We start from the raw sequence: 18,408 nt of genomic DNA on the forward strand, positions 1-18,408 counted from the left end.
CGTGTGTACTCAAGACAATTTTCAGTTCCTAATTCCAGGAATTATTTGGTTACTTTTGTACAATGCATTGATCTTTTTCTTCTCATTGCTTCTTAAAGAAAATAAGAAAAAATTGAAAACACTGGCCTTGACTCCAGATCATGAAAATGAAAAACTGACCAAATTACGAAATACCATACTAGAAGAGTTTACTAAAACAGATGGATCTGTTGCCCGAGGAATAATCTTCACAAAGACTCGGCAAAGTGCATTTGCTCTCTCTCAATGGATTAAAGACATTGAAAAATTTGCAGAAGTTGGAGTAAAAGCTCACCATCTGATTGGGGCTGGAAATTGCAGTGAATTTAAACCTATGACACAGGTATCCTGCTGAGTATATTAACTATACTAAAACTTTACTGTAATTGTATTTCTATGTGAGTTATTTGTGTTTTGTTTTTTTTTTTCTTTGAATTTTGGTCTTGAAATCTGGCTGGGTGTAGGCAGTGGAGACACAAAAACAAAAATGAAATGTCTCTCTGACCTCAAGGAGCTAAAGTAGCATAGCTGTGTTTAGCCAAAAAGAAAAAAAGCAACCATATGTACATAGATTTTTCTACTCCTAGAAAAGTATCAAGGCACAGAACCTACAATCTGAAATAAAAGTAGGTTGGAACCCCAGCTTTCTCAGTTACTTTAAGTATGTGTTTGAATAAGTCAGGAGACTTTCTGACACTTCATTTTTCTTATCTATATTATCTCATCAGTACTTTATAATAAAAATGTTTTTAGATTAAAATACCATAAACTGAAAAGTGTAATATAAATATGACCTATTCTTGTCATCTCTTTCCTCATTGTCTCTTTTGAAAGTATAAGGAAGTGAGCTTTTGTTCCCAGACAAAATCAGGAGAATATGCTCTCACATCATTTTTTAAATATTTATCCTGAAATTTTTATTAAAATGGCTTCCAGCTAAAAAAAGAACATTTCTTGAATGGATAGAATACTTAAAAAGGGAAATTTTGGTATATGTAAAGTGATGGCAAGAAGTGGAGTATAATCCTTAAAGGCTTGGATAGGGCACTGTAGTACCCTACCTTGGAATTTGAAGGCACTGGAAATCTGTGGAAGGTATGGAAAGGAAACTAGAAGAAAGTTTGAGAGCTCCAGAACGTAAATATCAGCACCAAAAAGAAATTTAAATTACACCAATATTTTCCCACTATATTCTGGATTTTTGTAAGTTCAAGATTCTGAAATTAATTCAGTGTAAATTTCCTTGACAATTTTTTTAGTGATTTTACTAATTATCTAATAGTCACATTGAAAAGAACTTTTTTCCATCCCCCAATTTATCTACCATTTCATCTTCATAGCTTAAAATTAGTCTTTCAGTTTCTAGATTAAAAATTGGAAATGCTTTTAATGTATCATATAATCAAAATGAAAATCAGATGTTAATTTGCTCAAAGCTCAAAACTAGTAATAGCATTTGATTTATACCAAGCTTCAATTTATGATAATGCTTCCAATGAGGAAAATATTTAGTATACTCAACAACATAAAATTAACTTTTTGAACTCTTTCTGCAGAATGAACAAAAGGAAGTAATTAATAATTTTCGTACTGGAAAAATAAATCTACTTATTGCTACCACAGTAGCTGAAGAAGGCTTGGATATAAAAGAGTGTAATATTGTTATCCGTTATGGTCTTGTCACCAATGAAATTGCCATGTTACAGGTATATTTAAATTAATTTCTTTCATACTCTATTCATTTTTCCTTTTGTCTATTTTACTTTGTTATTTGTCTTCAAACAGTACAAAATATTTATAGAAGAATAGATCATGAGAGCTGAAAGCTACCTTAGAATTTATATAGATATTTTCATTTTACTAATGAAGCAACCTCAAACCTAGAAAGGTTAAGTGTTTTAACCCAATGTAGGCAATAAATTAGCATATCAAAAATTGTTACCTTGATCAATAGAGATGGAAAGTAGGAGCAAACCTGTACTCTATCAGCCTAATAAACTCCCACATGAGGAATGTGCTATGCCAATAAGGGTTGGCACTTTTCCAGCAACTTGCAATCTTAAGGAATAGCTCAGAGTGATCATCATATACTTCAACAACAATACTATATGATCATCAATTCTGATGGACGTTGCTCTCTTCAACAATGAGATGAACCAAATCAATTCCATTTGTTCAGTAATGAAGAGAACCAGCGACACCCAGCAAAAGAACTCTGGGAAATGAGTGTGAACCACACATAGCATTTCCACTCCCTTTGTTTTTGTCTGCTTGCATTTTTTATTTCCTTATCAGGTTATTTTTACCTTATTTCTAAGTCCGATTTTTCTTGTGCAGGAAAATAACTCTATAGATATGTAAACATATATTATATTTAACATATACTTTAACAGATTTAACATGTATTGGTCTACCTGCCATCTTGGGGAGGGATGGGGGGAAGGAAGAGAAATGTTAGAACAAAAAGTGTGTGTATATATATATATATATATATATATATATACATACATATATACATACATACATATATATATATATATATATATATATATATATATATATATATATATATATATATATATATATATATATATATATATATATATAGAGAGAGAGAGAGAGAGAGAGAGAGAGAGAGAGAGAGAGAGAGAGAGAGAGAGAGAGAGAGAGAGAGAATAATTCAGAGAGTACTGAAAAGTGAAAGGTTAAGTGATTTGCCCAGGGTCATTCATAGTATGTCTTAAGAAGCACTTGATTTAACCCAAATCTTTCTAGCCTTGACACCAGTTTTTCCTAGCCATACTAAACTGGTCAGGCTTATGGTCTGAGGAAATCAGAAATATGGATGATAAATTGGACAGGGGAGAAGCTAGAGACAAGAAGGCTCTTTCTAAAGTTCAAACAATGGATGACGAACTAAGATGTTGAGTACAGAGAAGACAGAAGTAAGATATGTTATGGAAGTAACATTGACAAGACTAGGCAGCTGATCGGATGGTCCAAATTGACATTTTGGGTGATAGTGAGAATTTTTTAACCGAATATCTTTAACAGAAATAAAGATGTCAGGAGAAGACAGAATGGATTCTATTTGGAATATGTTAAGTTTGAAATGCTTACAAGACATCTATCTGGAGATGGATATAATAGAAAATTAGTGATGTGAGACTGGAATTGAGGAGAAAAATAGACCTGAAATCTAACTGCTTTGGGGTGATCAGTGAACGAACAGTTGGGAGCTCATGAGATCCTCTGGGATAATGGTTTCAACAATTGTTTTACTTTGTTTTTCTGATGAGGAAGCATAGACTAATAACTTTATTTTTGTTTAATATAGGTACCATATTAAAAGCTTCAGTCCAGTTTTTAGAGCATATGATACTTGAATCCTTTTTGTCTTTGTTTACTATAAAACTTTAAACAATAATATTTTGTTCTTTTGCAAAGGTGGAAATAGGCCATTTCATTCTTAAGATATCTACACTATCTCTTTTCTTGGCCATTGACTCAGCTTTCTTTTCTAGGACACTGAAGGATTTCTAAATTAAAACATAACTTAGACTGGATTAGTAGAATCATCTACTTTAAAGTCATCAGGATTTGTATTACTGATTTTTATCCAGTTTTCCCTCTTCTTTATTCTTCTCTTACATTGTAAAAAGACCAATTTGTTAGTTTAAGTGTTTTATCTGAATATATATTAAATTTTAAATTTTATGAAAGAACCCTTACAGATAAGACAAAACACATATGCCACTGCTAAATTATGCTTTTTGTTGGTAATCCTAAATCATCAATATTTTTGGCATGCAACATGTACCTTCTTCCTTTCTGAAAATTTAATTTCACATAAATAAAAATGTTTGATGCTAGCATTTTCAACAAACCAAGACCTGATAAGAAAAATATCTACCAAATCTATAAAATAAAGTAATGTAACAGAGTATAAAAATATAAAATACAAAAAGGTATAAAAAATTAAAGTACAAAATCATTGCTAAGAAAATCCTGTAAGTTAGCGTTTTTACTTTTTGCTGGGACTTGCTTGAATTTTATTTCTCATTTTTTTCTTTTTTGATCTGATTTTTCTTGTGCAGCAAGATAATGGTATAAATATGTATGCCTATATTGGATTTAACATATTTTTACTATGTTTAACATATATTGGATTATTTGCCATCTAGGGGAAGAAGTGGAGAGAAGAGGGAGGAAATTGGAACACAAAGTTTTTCAATGCTGAAAAATTATCCTTGCATATGTTTTGAAAATAAAAAACCTCAATATGAAAAGAAGGAAGGGGGATCAGTAACATACATCCGTATGGGCTGGGCAGCATTAACAACAACAAATAAATCTAAATGTTTGAAATTAAAAAAAAAAGAAAAGAAAAAGAAAATCCGGCAAGTAACTCTAAAGAGACTAGTTTCATTGTATTTTGTATTGATGGTGTTTTTAAATAAATGTGAATTCAAAGAGGCAAATAATGAAATGCATGGAGACTTTCTAGATGGCCCAAATTTAAATTCTAGTTTTTTGAACATGTGTCTTAGTTCCCTACTAGAAATTAAGCTATATCAAAGCAACCACTGCCTTTTTAAATTTTTTAGGTCTTTCCCTAGCCTACAGCTCTATACTCAGTACTTAATAGTGTGTCAGATTGTTGAATAAATGCAGTAGCCCACTTGACTTCTGTTGTTTTTATTGCATTTTGCTTTTAGCATAATAATCATGGGACAAATAATACTATCATCCCATATTTCATTTTAAAAGGAGGTGGGTAGAGCCAGGATTTTTCATAAGTAATTGTTTTCTTTGATGTTTTATAGGCCCGAGGTCGAGCTCGAGCTGACGAAAGTACTTATGTATTGGTGGCAGGTGGGGGCTCAGGAGTTGTTGAACGTGAAAGTGTTAATTTGTATCGTGAGAAGATGATGCATAAAGCTATTGACCGGGTTCAGAATATGAAGCCAGAGGAGTATGCTCAGAAGGTATTGCTAGTGGCCATCTTTATTTTGCAATAGTTTTCATAGAACATCATGGAATCTAAATTGGTAAGGATCTCTAGTCTAATCTGTACCTGTACATGAATCTTTCTCTTTACAATATCCTTTTCCTTTTAAAAGAACTCTCACTAGGCATGGTATTGGCTTTGTAATCCCTTGTTAGGTTCTTACTAAGTGCTAAGTCTTAAAAAGAAAACTAAAGAAAGTAAAAAGCTAAAGAAATCTCCTCCCAGAGAATGATTACAATTTAGAGCATAGGATCTTTACAATTTGGCGCCCACAATGTGGGGCAAGGACTTTTGCTTATCCTGACAAGGAGTTATTCTGAGCCCTTCAGAGGAGCTAGCCCGGACCTTGACAATCCCTGATACTAGGGAAGGCTGAGGCTGCTCTATCAATTGGAGCTTATACAAATTGCAGCAATGTGATGTAAGTTGGGGGCCACTAGGCTATTTAAATAGCGTCAAAATCAGCCTAGATTGAAAACAGAGGAGGTCAAAAGTTGTGTACCAATCAATAGTGAATAGCATTGTGCCCATTAATAACCTGAGTGAGTAAAGGAGAACCAGTTAACCAGTTATAAATAATAAAATAAAAGGAAAAATTACACATATGTGGCTGTGATACCTATTTCTATGATTGGAGGAGAAAAGATATATTTCTTTTGGAAATAGCAAGTAATATAAGACTTCCTGAATCCAAATTCACACACAAATATATTTTCAAATTCTGTAAAATGCAAGAAATCTCAAATGAATCATGTTGACCATATTGTGCCAATTATGGGCCTCCACTATATCAGTTACTGCTAACCCTGACCTAAGAAGGGTAGCGTAGCTCATCAGTGCAACTAATATTTGTAGTACTAGAGTGAACCAACTTCTATGTGAAATGACAGCATCTTCACATTCCAATATATTGTCATTTAAGGTAGAGGTAGTACTAAAATGAAAGATTGATGTACTGTTGCAGGAGAATTTAAGGAAATTCACTTCAGAGAATTTAAAGCTACATCTACATTAAAATATATATATGTTTACATAATAGCAAATCAGTATTTTGGGACTCATTAACCAAAGTGTTAGGATATCATTTTATTTAAAATTTAAAATGGAATCTGGGACTAACCTGAATAATATTTTGTGAATTTCAAGTTGGTACAGATTGTCTGATGGAGATAACCTTTTCTTTTTATCCAAACCTGCTTAATCAAACATCAGTCTCATTTAAGTGTCATAGGAGTAGAACAAGAGTGTGGCCCTATTTCCATCAATACTGGGAATGCCCTGATGCAGAAATTCTCTTTTACCATAAAGATCAATATTTTCTTTTCAATTTGAGTCTCAGTTGCTTAGAATACTGAGAATTTAGGGCACTTGCCCAGGGTGGTGACCTGGAGTGAGGATTTAAAAATGTAAGGAATCTTGGAGATATTTTATTCCAACTCTCTCATTTATAGATTGGTGAAACCAAATGGCATTAAGGGATTAAGTACATCAGTCTTTCATTTTAGTACTACCTCTACCTTAAATGACAATATGTTGGAATGTGAAGATGCTGTCATTTCACATAGAAGTTGGTTCACTCTAGTACTACAAATATTAGTTGCACTGATGAGCTACGCTACCCTTCCTAGGTCAGGGTTAGCAGTAACTGATATAGTGGAGGCCCATAATTGGTACAATATGGTCAACACTATTCATTTGAGATTTCTTGCATTTTACAGAATTTGAAAATATATTTGTGTGTGAATTTGGATTCAGGAAGTCTTATATTACTTGCTATTTCAAACAGAAATATATTAGAGGGTATATCCATGGGTACTCCATAGCTAAAGTGGGATTTTAGAAGTCTTCTAACTTCAAAGACAGTGCTACCCTACAATATGCTTTTTAAACCTCTCAATTTCCCATAGTCAGATCAGAGGGCCTATTCAATATTTATGGACTGAGTGTTGTTATTGCTCAGTGGTTTCAGTCTTGCCCAACTCTCTGACCCCATCTGAAGTTTTCTTGGCAAAGATGATGGAAGAATTTACCATTTTCTTCTCCAGCTCAATTTACAGATGAAGAAACTAAGGCAAACAGGATAAAGTGACTTGTCCAGGGTCACAGAGCTAGTAAATGTCTGAAGCTAGATTTGAACTCATGAAGATAAGTCTTCATGATTGCAAGCCCAGTATTCTACCTACTACATCACTTAGTTAGACCTAGGACTAGTAATTCCATTTGAAAATTATTATTTCAATCAATATGTACTGATATTTAATAAATATTTATTATATTTCTACTGTGTGCAGGATCCTGTGATAGATATGGGAAGAAGAAAAAGTTTAGATAAGGGATGACCCCTGCCTTTATGGACTTTATAATCTAGTTCATTAACAATTAAGAAACTGGGTTCTTAATGAGAAGTGAAAAAAAATCATAACTAAACACTTGAGTTATTCAAATTAACTCTAGAGAAGCAACTAACTTCTAGGTCAAACCCAAACTCTTCAGGCCTTCCCTGGCCCAAACCTCAATCTAGAAAGTGGATACAGAATTGATCCAGTAGCATCCATCTGGTTTCTCTGAGGCACTTAGTCAATTCTGTTCTTGACTTTAAACTTACTAGATCAAACCAAATTTCTAGGGACAAGGGATGCTATTCTACTCCTTCTCCCTGCAATCCACCCAGAATCTTCCACTTGATTTTTATAGTTTCTCTTTACTTAAATCTGATTGTAACAATGCCCACCACCACCATTATCATTATTATCATCATCTTCATTGTCGTCATCATTATCATTGTCATCATCATCATCACCATTTCATCACATTGAGTATTACCCTATTGTTCTCATTTTTATACCCTTTGATATTTCTGGGCTGTTCTTTCAGCTTCTTATGTAAATCTTACATAGTCTGAGAGTATTCCTAAAAGTTTCTTCTGCCTACTGTGTGTGATTCATCACATAGTACTTCATAAGCGCCCACATGAACATGATGCTATGCTAGAATGCCTCCTCTCTTCAGCTCATTGAACTGTAAATGTCTTGATATTCACTTCTAGCATGACCAGCCCAGCTAACATCCTAGTGAACATAATACTTCAGTTCTTCATATTATTTTGTCTTATGTATAAAAGTTATTTATACTTGATTGATTAAGCCAGTGTCATGTAGCCTTATGATGTGCATATGGTGCTTTGGAGTTTATTTTTTTCTTTTGATTCTCTGCACTCGTCTAAAATTTAACTTTGTCATCCATAGCCTCCAGGCATAATATAATTGTCAGGAATGCAAGGTAGCCCATATATGCAGAAAATTATGTTTAAAGCTTGGGTATTTAGAAGGATATTTAACAACATTCCATAAGTACCAGTCAACAGGATGACAAAACACTCATAGCATGATGGAAAAGAGGGACTTATATAACAACTTAGTTAAAAAACTTTTTTTTTTTGAAAGATAAAATTTGCTTATTAAAATATGACTGTAAGCTCATAGAAAATGAGGATCGTTTTTTACCTTTCTTTGTATCCTCAAAGCATAGCACAGTGCCTGACACATAGTAGGTTCTTTTTTTTTTTTTTTTTTTTTTTTTTTGAGACAATTGGGGTTAAGTGACTTGCCCCCAGGGTCACACAGTCAGGAAGTATTGAGTGTCTGAGGCCAGATTTGAACTCAGGTCCTCCTGAATTCAGGGCTGATGCTCTATCCACTGCGCCACTTAGCTGCCCCACATAGTAGGTTCTTAATAAATGTTTGTTGACCGGCTTATTGACAATATAGGTCCAGGATCCATGTGTCCCATTGTTGTTACAATAGTGTGTGATCAGTACATGCTTAGAGTTCCTCTGTAATTCAGTTTAGTTTAACAAATATATTGAATATCTATCTACCTGTATATCTGCATACATGTACACAGACAGATATACATTGTGTGGTGTGTGTGAGTGAGTGTGTGAGTGTGTGTGTGTGTAGATAGTGTGAGGCAATACAAGGAAGAGTGAAACGTGATTAATACCTTAAAAGTACTTACAGTCCAACAAAGGGAATAAGATGTTATTTAACTCAGCACTTTATAATATGGATAATAAACCTTTAAAGAGGTGAGGTGCAAGGTACAATGAGCATTCAAAGATAAGTAGGGGCATTCCTGTGTAGATGGATCAGGGAAACTCTCAAAGAAGTGGCACTTGTCAAAAAAAACAGATGTCCATTGAATTGAAAAAAGTCATAAACAATATGTACGCGGTCTATGATGATAGAAATGTCTATATATATATATACACACATTAAACTAGAAATAATCCAAAAGCAAAAGCACAATTTAAAGAACACATTATAAATATTATAAAACCCCTCCCACCTATGGATTCAGTTTTACTGTGTAATCATATTCTTTCATATAGCTAGGGAGGCAAAGTTGGACAACTATCCAGGGCATAACACACCAGGAAGAGGCACAATGAGAGTTTAAAAAATATATACATAATTCAGTGACAGAAAATTGAAATCCCCATGGCCAATTAATTCTTTGCGAATTCAATTCAATTCAACAAACATTTATTAAGTGCCTACTATGTTCCAGGCACTGTATTTGGTGTTCTGTATATAAAAACAAAAACTCAATAGTCTAACCCTCAAAGGGCTTACATTCTGCTGGAAAGATTCAATATGTACAGAGACAAGTCAACATGAAATATATTCAATGTAATTCAAGTAGTTTAAAGAGAATAAGAGTACTAACAATTAACCAAGGTTAACTCCTGTATTTGTGTCATTGTATCCAACTCTCATTGCTCACTCTTTCTCTCTCTCCCTTCCTCACCCCAGTCTCTTTTGGCTCTATCTCTGTCTGTCTGTCTGTCTCTCTCATATATCTTCAGTCTCTCTGTATTTATTAGATCCTTCCTATAAATATACTCAGGCCTCCATCCTTAAAAAAGACTCACTTTCTACATTTTCATACTATTTCATATCTTAAATTTATCTTCCTTTTTCACTAATAAGCTTCTAGAACTAGGAAAGTTTAGAAGTTTGGCAAGAATGTTGATAAGTTCTCCTGAAGACATGTTTATTTGGGAATGTTAACAAGGCATACAGTAGAATTTATCATCATTCTCCCCAAACTTCCCAACTCCCCCACTTTAGTTGAAGGCACCACTATTTTCCTGCTCACCTAAGTTGATAATTTCTGAGTCATCCTTGACTCTTCCGTCTTACACTGTTTGAGTGAATCAGTTGCCAAATCCTATTGATTCTGCCTCAATATCTCTTGCCCTTATCTTACCTCTAATCAAATGCCGACTGCTTCAGATCTCAATTCCCTCACCCCATTGCCAAAATTACCTTTGTAGTGCACAAGTCTGATCATTGCACTTTCCTGGTCAAAAGACTTCATTGACAGATTACTGTCTCTCAATTAGAATAAAAACTTCAGTTTAGAGCCTTTAAAACTTTTCACAATATGAATATCATCTACTTTTCTTTTCTTTTTCTTTTTTTTTAAATTTTATTTATAAATTTTTTTTGACAGTATATATGCATGAGTAATTTTTTATAACATTATCCCTTGTATTCATTTTTCCAAATTATCCCCTCCCTCCCTCCACTCCCTCCCGCCGATGACAGGCAATCCCATACATTTTACATGTGTTACAATATAACCTAGTACAATATATGTGTGTAAATACCATTTTCTTGTTGCACATTAAGTATTAGATTCCGAAGGTATAAGTAACCTGGGTAGATAGACAGTAGTGCTAACAATTTACATTCACTTCCCAGTGTTCCTTCTCTGAATGTAGTTGTTTCTGTCCATCATTGATCAACTGGAAGTGAGTTGGATCTTCTTTATGTTGAAGATATCCACTTCCATCAGAATACATCCTCATACAGTATTGAAGTGTACAGTGATCTTCTGGTTCTATTCATTTCACTCAGCATCAGTTCATGTAAGTCTCTCCAAGCCTCTCTGTATTCCTCCTGCTGGTCTCATCTACTTTTCTAATAGGTTTTGCATTATTCCCCTTCATGCACTCTTTGTCCTAAACAAACTGGATAATTTAATAACTGTTCTGTAAGGTCAACTTTCCATCGCTTTCTTTTCTACATTTTTATTAGTTATCCCCTAAGCCTAAAAGACACTTCTTCTTCATTCCAATCTTTCAGAATCTTTATCTTGCATCAAGATTCAATTCCATTAAAAAAAATCCTTAGTTGAATTTTTCCACTAGACTCCTGGTTAATGTCCCCCCTCAAACTATGATAAAATTACTCAATTTATATACTATTGGATTTCTCCTGTAAACTCTTCAAACTTAGAGCTATCTTAAAGGTAGGATCAGTTTTGTTGTTGTTGTTTGTTTCTTTAGTGCCTTGTAATAACTAGGAATGGTTTTTATGAGTTGAATTGAATGATTTTATGAAAAGTCTTCCCTTATTATCCTGACTTGAAAGCTCAAAGTCTTCACTGGCAATAGAACAGATTCAAATTCAAAATTCCAGTGGGCAGGCTATGCCTGGAGAACACAAATGTTATGAGGTATTTGTGGACTACGATATGTAGTACAATTTTCCTTCTCCAAAAACAAGCATTTCTAACTTGAGGTGTGCAAACTTATATTTACAAGCATATTCTTGCTAAGTATAATTAATATTATTTGTTTCCTTTGTAATTTTATATATTATATTTTATGCATATTAAAACATTCTGAGACTTTTATTATGAATCCTTATTCTTGGCTCCATAGGTTTTCCTACTCTGCTAAATGAGTGCATAGCACAAGAATGTATTAAGAACCACTGTCTTGGAAGATTCACCTTTGTAAGAAATCATTATTAAAAATCAATATCTTAGGGAGATTCAGAGGATCTCTCCTACCAAATTAGGAATTCTTCCTCAAAATTTTTTCTGTGTCTCTAGAGTGTATATGGAGAGAGAGAGAGAGAGAGAGAGAGAGAGAGAGAGAGAGAGTGGGGGGGGGGGGTGTGTGTATGTGTACATAGGATTTCCCCTAATATAACCCTGTTAAGGTCAGGGATTTTTCCATTTTTCTCTTAGTATTTACCCACATCAAACATGGTACCTGTCATATAATAGAAATAATAGAAAATACATACTTATTGACTCCCTGACTTCTAGTCCTGTAATTCTCCCACTGTGTCTAGCTGGCTTAAGCCTATTGATTGACCATTTTTAGTTATAGACAACTGGAGCCAGCTCATTGATTGTTAAATTTTCAGTATGAATATTTACACTTCAGAAATAGGCAATTGCTACAAACCTGGGCTTGATAAATGATACTGTCAATGGTCTAGACATATGAAAATATTAACAATAGAAATTAAACTAAGAAAAGTGTATGTATACATTCCCCCCTTCCCCCCAGGGTCCAATTGTTAAATATTTACCTACACATCCCTATATTGTTATATGGTCCAGGTAGGATCACAGTAGGAGCCTAGGGGAATGTAATCAGTCTGGAGGGTTGGGGACTAGAGACTAATAATGACTGATACTTACATTTCACTTTAAGGTTTGCAAAGTGTTTTATATCCATCATCTTATTTGAGCCTCACAGAATTCCTGGTTATTGGTTACAGATTCAGTTCAACAACTTCAGTATTTATTAATGAAGCACCTACTGTACAGAATATTCTAACGCATATTTTTTATAATGAGTTTTATTATTGTTATAAAGTTTTACAATCATCAGAGCAAAGACAGATAGTCAGTATTATCATTAGCATTTTTGTAACCCAAAGTCTAAAAGTTTTGAAGTATTCCAGGATTTAAAAAATCCAACTTTAAATTCTATTTTTGTGTGTGTGCAGATTTTGGCGTTACAGATGCAAAGTATAATGGAAAAGAAAATGAAAACTAAGAAGAGTCTTGCAAAGCAATTAAAAGACAATCCATCATTAGTAACCTTCTTCTGTAAAAACTGTAATATGCTGGCCTGTTCTGGAGAAAACATCCAAGTAATTGAGAACATGCATCATGTCAATATGTCACAGGAATTTAAGTAAGTTTATCACAATTAATATTTAAGGCTTTTCTTTAAAGACATATTGTAGTTTTAATTGTAGATATTTTGAAAATTTATTCAGCTTGTGTTGATTGCAAAATTTTGCTATTCTATTACTCCCATCCTCCCTTTTAAAGAACAATTTCTTTTTTTTTTTCTTTTTCTTTTTTTTTTTTACTTTTTTTATTATAGGTTTTTAATGGGTAATTTTTCAACATTGACCTTTGCAAAAACTTGTTTCAGCTTTTCCCCTCCTTCCCTTCACTCCTTCCTCTAGATGGCAGGTAGTGCCATACATGTTAAATATGCTAAAGTATATGTTAAATACAATATATGCATACATATTTTTATAGTTATCTTCCTGCACAAGAAAGATCAGATTTAGAAAGCAGGTAAAAATAACTTGTGAAGAGAAAACAAAAAATGCAAGCAAACAACAGAAAGAGTGTAAATTCTATGAACTTCTCTTTAAAATAAAAAAAAATCAAACACCCCTTTTTCTCTATAAGTGAATGCCTAACTGATGTAGTCATTATAGCAGTGCAGTGCTCTCCCTTTCTCCCCCCCAAAAAAAAGGCTGAGGTATCTTCTTAACTCACCATATCTTTAGGATATCTTTGCCTATTTTTTAGAATTATATTAGAAATCACTTTAGTTGCTATCCTAATTTCATGGAATCACTTAACAACAAAATAGCAAAAATAGATTTTTTTTGGACATGACCCAAAAAATAATTGTCCACCCTTTAATCTAAACCAAGCTAAATGGCTTTGAAAACGACAGACATGTAGATTGCACAAAGCATCTAAAATTTGATATTGAGAATCTAATAAGATTCCTTGGTATATGACCACTAGAATGGATACTATAAATTTATATTATATGTTATATATGATTGCTTCAGATAGATTCATAATCAAATGTGGAAGATTACAAATTGAACATGGTCTTAGAATTATGAATTGAATTTTAGAAGTGAAAAGATCTTGGAAATTGATGTAGGATGGTGGAAAATCTTGGAGTCAGGGAGACTTGGATGAATTGCTGTGTGACAGGAGGAAAGGCACAATCTTCTAGTCTCAATTTCCTCAAATGTAAAGTGAAAAGAAAAATATCTATGTTATCTACTTCACAAAATTGTGAGGTTTGCATGAAATTATATAAAGTACGATCAGATTATACATGGCAACAAACAAGATTATGTGATGATCATTTCTGATGGACATGGCTCTCTTCAACAATGAGATGATTCAAACGGCCTCCAACTGTTCAGTGATGGAGAGAGTCATCTATACCCAGAGAGATAACTATGGGAACTGAGTGTGGACCACATTAGCATTTTCACTCCTTCTGTTGTTGTTCTCTTGCATTTTTTTTTGCTTCTCCTTTTTTTTCAAACTTTGGTTTGATTGGATTTTTCTTGTGCGGCACAATAATTGTATAAATATGTATGCATATATTGGATTTAACATATATTTATATCATGTGTAACATGTATTGAACTACTTACCCACTAGGGGATGGTGTGTGTGTGTGTGTGTGTGTGTGTGTGTGTGTGTGTGTGTGTGTGTGTGTGTGTGTAAATTAGAACATAAAGTTTTGCAAGGACTAATATTGAAGAATTGTCCACACATATATTTTGAAAAATAAAAAGCTTTGATATAAAAAAAGGAAGAAAGTACTATCAGTATCTTTGCCAAGAAAACCCCAAAAGACATCACAAAGTATTGGACATAATTGAAACAAGTGAAAAGCTACAAAAGTACCATATAAATGTCAACTATTATTACCATTATTTTCTAGTGCAAGCTAGTAAATTCCTAGTGAAGTTAATTCAAGGCCAGTGTGTGACTATACACTGCTGTTGGTGAAATGAGCATTAAAACTGATCAAAGAAAACATTTAGGAAATTTGAGCAATGCTTTTAAGATTAAAGGGGTGTCTTTTGGCAGAATGGAGAAAAACGGTCTTTTGAAAGATTCAGAAGAACTTGAGTAAATGTTGGAAAAATAAAGATCATACATAGTAAGGAACATGAAGTTGTGTTTCTTGATTGAAGAAGAATATCTGGGATATTACGTATAGCCTGATATTTGGCTTGGCAGTCCAAAGTCCTTAATACCAATTTAGTCTATTAAATACAAAAGTATTTGATTGATTATCTATTGTCACATTTTAGGAAACTCTACATTGTAAGAGAAAAGAAAACACTACAAAAGAAATTTGCAGACTATCAAACAAATGGTGAGATTATTTGCAGTCAATGTGGACAGGTAAGCCTGTTGTTTTTAATATTGTCAGCCAACAATCAGACTTCACATACATGAATATAATTTATATCTTTTCTTTTTTTTCTTTTCTTTCCAGTCCTGGGGAACTATGATGGTGAACAAAGGTTTAGATTTACCTTGTCTCAAAATAAAAAATTTCGTGGTGGCTTTTCAAAATGATTCCCAAAAGAAACAATACAAAAAGTGGGTGGAATTGCCTATAATGTTTCGAAAGCTTGACTATCCAGAACATTGGATGTTTAGTGATGAAGATTAATATAGATTTAATATGATCTAAATTTTGAACTTTATATTTTTACCAAGAATACCTTAGTAATATTTTTACAATAATTGCACCAGAGCACTAATAGAATGAATGAAAATATTTCTTTAAATCATTTTGAGCTTTTTTTCAACAATGATGTGATTCAAGGCAATTTCAATGAGGTTATAGAAAGTGCCATCCACATCCAGAGAGAGAGAACTATGAAGCATAGTATTTTCACCTTTTTTGCTGCTGTTGTTTGTTTGCTTGGTGTTTTTTTCTCTCCTTTTTTTGTTTTTTCCCTTTTGATCTGATTTTTTTTGTGCATTATGACAAATATGGAAATATGTTTAGAATTGTACATGTTTAATCTAAATCAGATTGCTTTTAGTTTTAACTTTTAATTTTAATTTTTTTAGTTTATTATTAACTAGTAATAAATTAGTATATCAGATGTTATTAGTGGGAAGATATAAAAAATCCCTAAAACCATATTTGATTAATATAGCTATCATCATACAATGCTGAGAAAACTGTAGTAGGCTAGGTTTAAAATCCACTATTCTATTCATGATTTAAACATAAAAAAATTAGGAGAACAAGGGGTCTTCTATCTCTCAGATCTGTGGAAAAAGAGGGAATTTATGGCCAAAAAAGAACTAAAGAATGTTATGAAATACAAAATGTATAATTTTAATTACATTAAATTTAAAAGGTCTTAAATTTAAAAGCCAATGTAGATAATTTTAGAAAGAAAACAAAATTAGGAAACAATTTTTACAGTCAGCATTTCTGATATATAGAGAGAATTGATTCAAATTTATATGCTCTAAATCATTATTGATTAGAGAAATACAAATTATGACAACTCTGAGGAATTGTTTCATACCTCTTAGATTGGCTAAAATGACAGGAAAGATAATGATAAATATTGGAGAGGATGTGGGAAAACTGGGATACTAATACATTATTATTAGAGTTTTGAACTGATCTAATTCTGAAGAGCAACTTGGAACTATGCTCAAAGGGCTATCATAAAAGAGGAACTAGCAGCCTTTTTTTGTAGTGGCAAACAACTGGAAATTGAGTGGAATACCTTCAGTTGTGGATTGACTGAATAAATTGTGGTATATGAATGTAATGGAATATTGATCTATAAGAAATGGTCAGTCTGATTTCAGAAAAGCCTGGAAAGAGTTATATGAACTGATGCTAAGTAAAGTGAGCAAAATGAAGAGAACATTATGCATAGCAACAACAAAGACTCAAGGCAATTCCAATAGAGTTGGGATGGAAAGAGCCATCTTCATCCAGAAAGAGAAGTATGAAGACTGAATGTGGATCAAAGTATAGTATTTTCACAATTGTTATTTGTTTGCTTGTTTTTTTCCCTTCTTGTGTTTTTCCCCTTTGATCTAATTTTCCTTGTGCAGCATGATGAATATGAAAATATGTTTAGAAGAATTTCACTTGTTTAACTTATATCAGATCGCTTGCTGTCTTGGGAAGTGGGAAGAAGAAGGAGAGAGAAAAATTGTTTTTGCAAAGATGAATGTTGAAAACTATCTTTGTATGTATTTGGAAAGATAAGATATTATTTAAAATTTTTAAAAAAATTTTATTTCATTTCATTTAAAGCTCACTACCCTAGTATTCTCTAGGAGAGTCATGACAATTGACAGGAAAATTACCAAAAAATACAGGAACTCAGAAGAAAAAGAAATGAAAAAGACAAGTCCTATTTAATCAGAACTTAAATAAATAAGATATTCTATCCATCAGTCATTGTTATTACTTATTTCCGACTTTCAATTCTTCATCTCTGCTAATTTTTACAGCAAAGATATTGTTCGTCTTTGACACTTCTCCCTTTTCCCCAAAAATGTGAGAAACAGGAACCATAATCAGTCTTTATCAAGGAAGAATAATTACTAAATTCCTTCAGCTGATTTGCTACAAGAGTACTATTCTCAGAGCACCAGTCCTAAAGTCAGGAGGATATGAGTTCAAATGTGGTCTCGAACACTTAACATTTCCTGGGCAAGTCATTTAACCCCAATTGTCTAAAAAAAAAAAAAGTACTATTCTCTCCTGATTATCAAGAAGAGACATTTTGGTTACTTATTGAAGATTTTTCCTTCTCCTCTACTTCATTTTAGAGATATTAAGTTAAATTTAATTAGTACCATACTATTTTCATTTTTTAAATGATATCTAGATCTGGATGGATAGGAATCACTTAAGGGTCATAATATGAAATGTTAAAAGGACAAATTAATCTATTGTCTTCTCTCCCCTCCCCAAAACAAAATCAAACCAAACCAAAAAATGCCTCTAAAGAACTACAGATTACAGAGAAAATAGAACTCTCTTCAAGTGGCATCTGGAAATTCTACAAGAATTTGTTGTTTACTTGTTTCTGTTGTATATGACTTTGTTGGCTCCATTTGGAATTTTCTTGGCAAAAAGACTCGAGTGTTTTGCCATTTCCTTCTCCAGCTCTTTTTACAAATGATGAATTGAGACATGCAGAATTAAGTTACTTCCTCTGGTCTCATAAAAATGTCTAAGGCCAGATTTGAACTCATGGAAGCTGAATTTTCCTGATCCCAAGTCCAGTGTGCTAACCATTGCACCTCATAGCTGCTTTTATATAAAAATACCCAAAGCATGCTGAGTTGTATGAATTTTTGAAACATCGATAAAAATCAGATTTTTAAAATTTAGGTTTCCCAATAATTTTTTTCAAATCAAAAATCATTTTTCCTTTACAAAATCTCAAGATACATGTTTCAAATCTTCTAAGCTTTTATATGTAATGGTGCCTAAAAAT

The 18,408-nt window shown here is 32.9% G+C and overlaps 1 protein-coding gene across 2 annotated transcripts in view; it reads left to right on the forward strand.

Moving 5' to 3' along the window:
* IFIH1 (interferon induced with helicase C domain 1) overlaps nucleotides 1-17,354 on the forward strand; it is a 90,297-nt gene extending 72,943 nt beyond the window's left edge. For both annotated transcript variants that reach the window (XM_074303269.1, XM_074303270.1), the window contains 6 exons: nucleotides 99-361; nucleotides 1,575-1,724; nucleotides 4,845-5,006; nucleotides 12,847-13,037; nucleotides 15,220-15,313; nucleotides 15,408-17,354. In XM_074303269.1, the coding sequence (XP_074159370.1) occupies nucleotides 99-361; nucleotides 1,575-1,724; nucleotides 4,845-5,006; nucleotides 12,847-13,037; nucleotides 15,220-15,313; nucleotides 15,408-15,587 (1,040 nt within the window). In that variant the 3' untranslated portion in view covers nucleotides 15,588-17,354. The remainder of the gene's footprint in view (nucleotides 1-98; nucleotides 362-1,574; nucleotides 1,725-4,844; nucleotides 5,007-12,846; nucleotides 13,038-15,219; nucleotides 15,314-15,407) is intronic.
* Nucleotides 17,355-18,408: the final 1,054 nt, after the last annotated feature.

The sequence above is a fragment of the Sminthopsis crassicaudata genome, chromosome 3 (genome assembly GCF_048593235.1).
Source record: "Sminthopsis crassicaudata isolate SCR6 chromosome 3, ASM4859323v1, whole genome shotgun sequence".
NCBI classification, from domain to species: domain Eukaryota; kingdom Metazoa; phylum Chordata; class Mammalia; order Dasyuromorphia; family Dasyuridae; genus Sminthopsis; species Sminthopsis crassicaudata.